Source organism: Triticum aestivum, chromosome 4B (genome assembly GCF_018294505.1).
Source record: "Triticum aestivum cultivar Chinese Spring chromosome 4B, IWGSC CS RefSeq v2.1, whole genome shotgun sequence".
NCBI lineage: Eukaryota > Viridiplantae > Streptophyta > Magnoliopsida > Poales > Poaceae > Triticum > Triticum aestivum.
In genome coordinates, this window is record NC_057804.1 from 424231476 (window position 1) to 424240749 (window position 9274).

The 9274-nt window shown below is 49.2% G+C and overlaps 1 protein-coding gene across 1 annotated transcript; it reads right to left on the minus strand.

The window, feature by feature from the left end:
- Positions 1-2253: 2253 nt before the first annotated feature.
- On the minus strand, positions 2254-5879 carry LOC123092494 (DDB1- and CUL4-associated factor 8). Its single transcript, XM_044514286.1, has 5 exons — positions 5573-5879; positions 3994-4245; positions 3534-3677; positions 2779-3456; positions 2254-2667 (listed from the first exon to the last, which is right to left on the minus strand). Exons 1-5 carry the CDS (start codon positions 5690-5692, stop codon positions 2425-2427), a joined length of 1437 nt encoding a protein of 478 aa, XP_044370221.1. The 5' UTR covers positions 5693-5879; the 3' UTR covers positions 2254-2424.
- Positions 5880-9274: the final 3395 nt, after the last annotated feature.

The following is a 9274-nucleotide window of genomic DNA, read 5'->3' on the forward strand; positions in this document are numbered from 1 at the left end:
ATGAGCTGGTGCTGGACGAAGATGAAAGGGGTGGACAACAGCGGTCGCTTGGGTGAGCAAGTGGCAACGGCGCCGAAGAAGAGCGACGGCTGCGACTGGGTTAGGAGCGTGGCGGACGAAGATGAAAGGGGTGGACAACAGCGGTCGCTTGGGTGAGCAAGTGGCAACGGCGCCGAAGAAGAGCGACGGCTGCGACTGGGTTAGGAGCGTGGCGGTGATGCTCGAAGTAGGCGAGAAAGAACCAAACAACGTGAGGGAGGCGGCGCGGCGCGTACCACATGAAATTTGACGCGCGGGGATGGCGGAATGGGTCGCATGCCACGGCGCTACGCCCCGAAGGGGCGACGCAGCGGTACCGCACGCGTCGGGCGATGCGGGAAGACCTCAGGGCGGCGGCGTTGACTGCGTGCCATGGCACTACGGCCCAAAGCGGCAACGCAGAAGCGGTGCACGAGTCGGTGCAGCCACGGGGACGGCCTCGGGCGGCGATGGGGACCGCGTGCTACGGCGATACGATCCGAAGCTGCGATGCAGCCGTGGCGCACGAGTCGGTGCAGTCGCGGGGAGAACCACACGGCGGCGGCGCTACGGCTGACAGGGCGACGCAGCTGCAGCCCGATGCTCGATCGGTGAAGGGGCGCGCTGTACTCGGGATAGTCTTCATGGGACCTGCGGAGGCGCGCGCAACCGACGAGCCAGATCAGTCGCACGGCGTAGCTGAGGCTGATCACAGGCGGGTGGGTGATCAATCTGTTTGCGTGCCAGATCGGGGACATCGGTCGGTGGAGACGGGGTGGCGGCGGAGTCCGAGATGAAGCTGGAGACGACGATCGGCGTGGGATAACGTGTAGGCGAGCGTGCCAGCACCAGCTGCCAGGCTGCCAACGCAGTGCCGGTGCCCGGGCAGCGAGGCTCGAGTGACCAACGCAGCAGCGGCGCCCCGAGCTTGAGGCAGCCGACGAGCCCAATGCGCCAGCAACGGGGCCGGCGAGGCAGACGGTAGGGCGGCAATTCAGACGCGACGGAGGCGCGTGGTGATGGAGAAGTCCCGGTCAGAGCAGGGTTGCGAACTGTCGAAGCAGGACGGCGGGCAGGTACACACGCGGACAACGGCCGTGAGGGGCCGCCTCATCGCACAAGGTTGCCAAGTTGAGGAAGAAGCCGGTCGGTCGCACCGGTGTTGGAGTAGAGGCGCGTGGGTGGTCGACGGCGGCGGCAGGCGAGGCAAACTGATCTTAGATCCGAAAACCAAAAAAACACCTATTAATACGACCGGCGAGAAAGAGAGAGAAACCCTGATAAATGGATCGAGAAAAAAACTTTCTAAGGCAGCCGCTCAACACGACCGGCGAACAAACCATAGGGCAGTCTTGTAAGCATATATATAATCTACTTGGAGTACAAAACAATTCAGAATAGTTTCTAGTCTATACGATTTTTCTAATCTAATCACGATACTCAATAACATGTCTCTTTTCTTGCCCACCCAAAGCAGAAATGCAGTTGATGTTTTGGTAAGCCGAAACGCAGTCCATTTTACTGAAGGAACATTTCAGAGAAAGTTGTTGAAGTTTCTAGGTGCACTCGAATGATTCCTTGAGAGATATTTCCTCTGTTCATAAATATGAGATGTTTTGAATATTTTAAAATATAAATTAGGTACGAACTAAAATAAATAAAAACAAACACACTAAAACGTGTCTACATACATCCAATTCATGAAAAGTTAGAGCATCTTATTTTTATGAACGGAGGAAGAAGATAGGTATGCCGTGTTACCAAATGCTACATTAGGTTTCAGTGCTGATTCAGCCTATGAAACTTATATACATGTTGCACGGTTATCACAACACGCGCAGGGAGGAGGCATTGTCTGGCGCCGTGGGAGCGTCGATGGTAGACCTGACAAGATTGATGCGTCAGTACTTGCTCTGAAGATGGATCAGTGGAAGACGACAGCAACGACCTATGAAAGTGCGTCGGACCGGTTTGCGCCTCAAACCTAGTATGTGGCTTGGTTGAAACCTCCAGGTTTAGATGTTAGGCATTTATGTGATGTATATTTGGTATTAGGCTCGGACTATCAGTACCTCTTCATCAAGTAGATAAAAGTAGCGTAGGATGTTGCTAAGATGATGGCTTCCTGATGTACTACTTTATAAGGTCTCTTTGAACAATAATAAAGCGACTGCATATGCACTCTCAGATGAAGAGGCCAGGGTTCATCCTCCTTGAGGCCGGGGGTCATCCTCCTTTCAACCAGGAACGCCGTTATTTTACTAGACTGAGTACAGATTTGAACATACTAACATACTAATAACACAATAACAGAAAAGACAAGTAGCAGGTTGTGACACACTGCCAATCAGTTTTCCGCCACTAAAACATCACTGAATGTGAAGTTGCAACCTAAAAAACATGGCCTCATGTCACAATGCATTCCCTGGGATCAGAGTTCGATCTTTGGTTCCCATCACCATCACCAAGCCCAATGAAGAAAGTCTCATCACCACCAGTTGCGAAATCGGCAGCAGATGGTTCATGATTTGCGTACAGTTCAGATTGTGTACTTTGCAGTCTTAAGATACGCATCATGACGTCAGCTGAAAGTGTCATTTCTCCTCGGGAGGCATAGAATTGCCTCTCCCGCGCGTTTGAAGCTATTACCTGTCATGCAACAAAACATTACTGTAAAATACGAACCGAGTGCAACACCAAGAGCAAGTACACGGACAACTGTACGAACCGAGTGCAACACCAACAAAGTATAAGACTTACTTTATTTGCATATTGAGGCAATTGCATCACTTTGCTTGACGAAGGTGTCCAAATCTTAATGGTGTTGTCTATCCCACTAGTAGCTAGGAAGGGAAAATGCGGATGGGGTTCGATGCAATTAACGATATGTTTATCGCCGCGCATGATCCTCATCAATTCACCTTCCTTTTTCCTCCAAATGAACACATGCCCGCAGTCTGACCCACTCAAAACATATTCATTATTGGGTCCAAAGAAACTGACTCCTTTAACAGTTCTGAAATTTCTGTGACCAGAGTATGATTGTAGCTGCTCGAGCTTGTCCAAATGCTCTGGCTGTGTTGATTCAGGATTCGGACCAAGACCCATATAGTTTTGGAACAGGTAGATAAGCTCGTCATTGTATGAGACAAGTAACTCGCTTGAATAAGAGTATGCAATACCAGTGATGTGGACCTTCCCACCCATAAGAAGGTGCTTAGGGCAGAAGGTATCAACTGGTAGGTTCATATTGCTTGAAGACTCCAAGTTTATTTTCCTAAAATCATACAGCCGTACATACTCATCGGAGCCACCGATCGAAAAATAATTAGGGTTCTGTGGGTCAATAGCAATGGTATTCAGTCTTACACGACGCCTTCTATTTGAGAATGAATAGCAGGTGAGAAGCTTTGTTGGTGAATCACTGCGCAGGTCAAACTGTAAGAAACAAATATTCAGTCCAAATGTGTATATTTGTTGCTTTAATACTAGCATATAACGGAGCAGTGACATACGTGTTGTACCAAGCCATCCTCTCCACAGCTGTAAAGTATGTGAGGACTTCCTGGTTCGAGAGCCATCTTATGCGCACGATCATGATGCTCCCCAATTTGTTTGGTTGTGAATTCACCACCCTGCTTCAGTTGTCCCACCCTAACCTGAGGACAAGCGGGGATTGAAATGACTATCAGAACAGAATGGTAAATTTAATGAATCTGCAGACAACTGATAGCCAGAAAAAGCATTCCAAAAAAAAAATTACATGTAAGGTCTTATGAAGATAGCTTTTGAAGACATGGCTTACAGGTGACCTTTTGGTTAGTTATGTATGGTGCTATTACTCTAGAGTTTCGTAAGGGTGATATTGGTCACATAAAAAACAGTACATACTCATCGGGATACTTGTGAATATCTGATTAGCACTAATACTACTAATACAGCAAGAAAAAAACTCAAGCATGGGTAGAGACAGACCTGGCCATCAGCAGCAACGGTCACAATGGTGCTGTCATCTGTAAATGGCATCACACGAGCATGAAAGACATTTTGTTGATGTCCAGAAGGGTAAGTTAGTTTTTCAGTTTTAGCAAGCCAGTCCCATAGTATGATGTCTGTGTCGTCTGAACCAGACACAAGGAGGTCACCAGCAGGATTGAAGCTTATAGTATTAACACAGCCACTATGACCTCGCAACTTTCCATATTGGTTCATCCGCAAAATTAGGCCCTATTCACAAGGACAAGATGAAAATAGCAAACAGTAAGCATGAAACGCAAGAATTCCACAATTGCAGAACAGAGTTATGGCATTCCAACATGTACAAAACTACCAAGCTACTGGAACTTGGTAAATATTGTCCAGAACAGAGTTATGACAATCCAACATGTCAAAAAGAGAGCCCCGGGTCACTGACGGTATGACCGTATGTCCGTATTTAAATAATGGTCTGGGGCTCTGGGCTACAGTCAACACCTGTGTCCATGTCATCAGAGATTTCAGCTTTACGGTACAAGGTACATAAAGCAAAGACAGGACTAAGAGCATATCTCTGCCTCGTGGCTTTATTTATAAAATCGGTCCCTCACCTTTTCTCTAAAAAAAAGCGAAGACAGGACTAAAGCATGTCTAGCATATCCCTTAAAATCTCGCCGGCCCGGCGGATTTACGGTTCGTGTCAAAAAATAGGCCCGAGTAGATCCTGTAAAAACGGCCCGGCCAGTAATTTTTTTATGGGCAGACCGTAAACCGCCCCCGATTCCTGCACATATACCGGAGCTCCCCCGTTTTAGGGTTCGCATCCAGCATTTCCCGTATTACCCTCCGCCGCAAATCGTCATCTCCGGTGACAAATCCCCTTTCCTCCGGTAGCCTTTTGCGGCACAGGTAGCCACCCGAACCTCGCCCCGATGTCGAGCGCGGGTCGTGGGAGGGGTGGCCGCGGCGGCTAGCCGCCTCGCAAGCGCCGCCATGACGACGAGGTGGGTAGCTCCTCCTTCCGTCCGGCAGTGGAGGAGTGGCGCAAGGTGCAGGCGCGCGTGCGCGGCGCCCTCTCCCGCAGCGGCGGCAGCCGGGCCTGGAGCAACTTCGACCGGTTGGGCCGGATCTTCTCGCCCACGCTCAAGCGTCTCTCGACGGCGGAGCGTGCGTGGTTCGACGCGAAGGAGGCGGCGGCCGCCGCCGGAGACGAAGCTGCAGCGGCACGGTGACGGTGTTGAAGGAGTACGACATGGCGTTCGTCCTCTCTAACTCGCTGATGGAGTACCACCCACCGTAAATGAAATTTGTAGGACCACGGTTTGCGGGGTCTGCTAGAGATGTTCTAAGGCATATGCAACCAAATAACCTCAATAAAGCAACAGCGAGACCAAGCTGCCGCCTACGAACGTGCTTATCCTATTCCAGTATTTCACCCCTGCCGACAGAAATATGCAGAAGGTTCCCTATTCCCTAACGATATCCGCGGTCAGCGATGCTCGATCCGCCCGAGAAACCAACCGAAATCAGAAAAGTACAGGAGATCACACTGAAATGGAAATAATTGAGAAAGGAGCACCTCGGAGCCGCTGATTCGGCAGGACGAAGCGCGGGAGCTGGATGAGCCGATCTCGCGCTGGCCGACCTCGAAGAAGCAGCTGGCCGCCCGGCGGCCAGAGGCCTCGCCGACAGCGGCCATGGTGAGCGATGCGGTGGGACGGGAGAGTAGGGAGGCAGCGCGAGAGACGGGAGGGGATTTGCCGGGATTTTAACGGGTAGGCCTTCCGCGTGCGCGCACCTCGAGGCTCAGCTCGAGTGATGTTTCTAGGAGTTGGACCCTCGAACCACGTAGTTTCCCTTTCGCGTTTCTTCCGCCTGTCCGGACTTTTGTTTTCTCTCACAAATATATTGTCCATATATAGACGTAGAAGGAAAGAAAGCTCGACCCGTTGGTAGGAGAACCGACGGACGGCAGGATCGTTAGCGATTTGACAATTTTGTTGGATGGAAGCGCAATAATTGCTGCCATGTTGATCCAACAAATAGTGTTAATGGACAGGGGAATCGTTAACGTACAAACGTGTTAATGGACCACCTTCAAACATTATTGACAAAAGTACGTGGCAGCAGGCCCAGCAGTCGACACGTGGCACCTGCCACCACAACCGGAAGTGACAGGGCCTGCCGCGAGCATAATAGGTTTCATGCGCTGGAACAAACAAAAACGGAACGGGGTGGGCGACGTGCCACATGCCACCATGGGGCGTGGTAGCAGCCATTGTACGTGTTGCGCGTGACGCGACAAAAATGCCTGAAACCACGAGATGCTCTTTATTGTTGGGGAACGTAGCAGAAATTCAAAATTTTCTACGCATCACCAAGATCAATCTATGGAGTAACTAGCAACGAGAGAGAGGGGAGTGCATCTTCATACCCTTAAAGACCGCGATGTGGAAGCATTGCAAGAACGCGGTCGGTGGAGTCGTACACGAAGCGATTCAGATCGCGGCCGAATCCGATCTAAGCACCGAACAACGGTGCCTCCACGTTCAACACACGTGCAGTCCGGTGACGTCCCCCGTGCCTTGATCCAGCAAGGAGAGAGGGAGAGGTTGGGGAAGACTCCGTCCAGCAGCAGCACAACGGCATGGTGGAGATGGAGGAGTGTGGCACTCCAGCAGGGCTTCGCCAAGCACTACGAGAGACGAGGAGGGAGAGAGGTAGGGCTGCGCCAAGAGAGAGGGAGACTCATATTCTTGGCAGCCCCAAAACCCCCACTATATATAGGAGGAGGGGAGGAGGGTGCGCCCCCTCTAGGGTTCCCACCCCTAGGGGCGGCAGCCCTAGATGGGATGGAGGGAGGCGGCCCAGAGGGGGAGAGAGGGGGGGCGCGCCCTAGGGTGGGCCTTAGGCCCATCTGCGCCTAGGGTTTCCCCTATCTCCTCTTTGCTGCGCCTTGGGCCTTGGTGAGAGGCGCACCAGCCCACTCAGGGGCTGGTCCCTTCCCACTCTTGGCCCATGCAAGCCTCCGAGGCTTGTGACCCCTCCCGGTGGACCCCGGAACCCTTCCGGTGGTCCCGGTACATTACCGGTGACACCCGTAATACTTTCGGTGACCAAAACCTCATTTCCTATATATTATCCTTTACCTCCGGACCATTCCGGAACTCCTCGTGACGTTCGGGATCTCATCCAGGACTCCGAACAACATTTGGTAACCACATACAAAACTTCCCTATAACCCTAGCATCATCGAACCTTAAGTGTGTAGACCCTACGGGTTCGGGAGACATGTAGACATGACCGAGACATCTCTCCGGTCAATAACCAACAGCGGGATCTGGATACCCATGTTGGCTCCCACATGTTCCACGATGATCTCATCAGATGAACCACGATGTCGGGGATTCAAGCAATCCCGTATACAATTCCCTTTGTCAATCGGTACGTTACTTGCCCGAGATTCGATCGTCGGTATCCCAATACCTCGTTCAATCTCGTTACCGGCAAGTCACTTTACTCGTTACGTGATGCATGATCCCGTGACTAACTACTTAGTCACATTGAGCTCATTATGATGATGCATTACCGAGTGGGCCCAGAGATACCTCTCCGTCACACGGAGTGACAAATCCCAGTCTCGATTCGTGCCAACCCAACAGACACTTTTGGAGGTACCTGTAGTGCACCTTTATAGTCACCCAGTTACATTTTGACGTTTGGCACACCCAAAGCATTCCTACGGTATCCGGGAGTTGCACAATCTCATGGTCTAAGGAAATGATACTTGACACTAGAAAAGCTTTTAGCAAACGAACTACACGATCTTGTGCTATGCTTAGGATTGGGTCTTGTCCATCACATCATTCTCCTAATGATGTGATCCCGTTATCAATGACATCCAATGTCCATGGTCAGGAAACCATAACCATCTATTGATCAACGAGCTAGTCAACTAGAGGCTCACTAGGGACATGTTGTGGTCTATGTATTCACACATGTATTACGGTTTCTAGTTAATACAATTATAGCATGAACAATAGACAATTATCATGAACAAGGAAATATAATAATAACCATTTTATTATTGCCTCTAGGGCATATTTCCAATAGTCTCCCACTTGCACTAGATTCAATAATCTAGTTCACATCACTATGTGATTGCAATGAATCCAACACCCATTGGGTTTGATCATATCTCGCTTGTGAGAGAGGTTATTAGTCAACGAGTCTGAATCTTTCAGATCCATGTGTGCTTTACAAATCTCTATGTCATCTCCTACATGCAGCTACCACGCGCTACTTAGAACTATTCCAAATAACTGCTCTACTATACGAATCCGGTCTACTACTCAGAGTCATCCAGATTAGTGTCAAAGTTTGCATCGGCGTAACCCTTTACTACGAACTCCTTTACCACCTTCATAATCGAGAAAATTCCTTAATCCACTAGTTACTAAGGATAACCTTGACCACTGTCTTGTGATCCATTCCTGGATCACACTTGTACCCCTTGACTGACTCATGGCAAGGCACACTTTAGGTGTGGTACACAGCATAGCATACTGTGGAGCCTACGTCTAAAGCATAGGGGACGACCTTCGTCCTTTCTCTCTCTTCTGCCGTGGTCAGGTCTTGAGTCCTACTCAATACTCACATCTTATAACACAGCCAAGAACTCCTTCTCTGCCAATCTATTTTGAACTCCTTCAAAATCTTGTCACGGTGCGTACTCATTTGAAAGTACTATCAAGCAATTTTGATCTATCCTTATAGATCTTGATGCTCAATGTTCAAGTAGCTTAATCCAGGTTTTCCCTTGAAAAACACTTTTCAAATAACCCTATATGCTTTCCAGAAATTCTATATCATTTCTGATCAACAATATGTTTACAACATATACTCATCAGAAATTCTATAGTGCTCCCACTCACTTCTTTGGAAATACAAGTTTCTCAACTTTGTATAAATCCAAAATCTTTGATCATCTCATCAAATTGTATATTCCAACTCCGAGATGCTTACTCCAGTCATTAGGAGGATTGCTGGAGCTTTGCATACTTGTTAGCATCTTTTAGGATTGACAAAAACCTTCTGGTTGTATCACATGCAACCTTTCCTCAAGAAAATTGTCGAGGAAACAATGTTTTGACATCCTATCTGCAAGATTTCATAAATAATGCAGTAACTGCTAATACAATTCCAACAGACTCTTAGCATCGCTATGAGTGAGAAAGTCTCACAGTAGTCAACTCCTTGAACTTGTTGGAAAACATCTTAG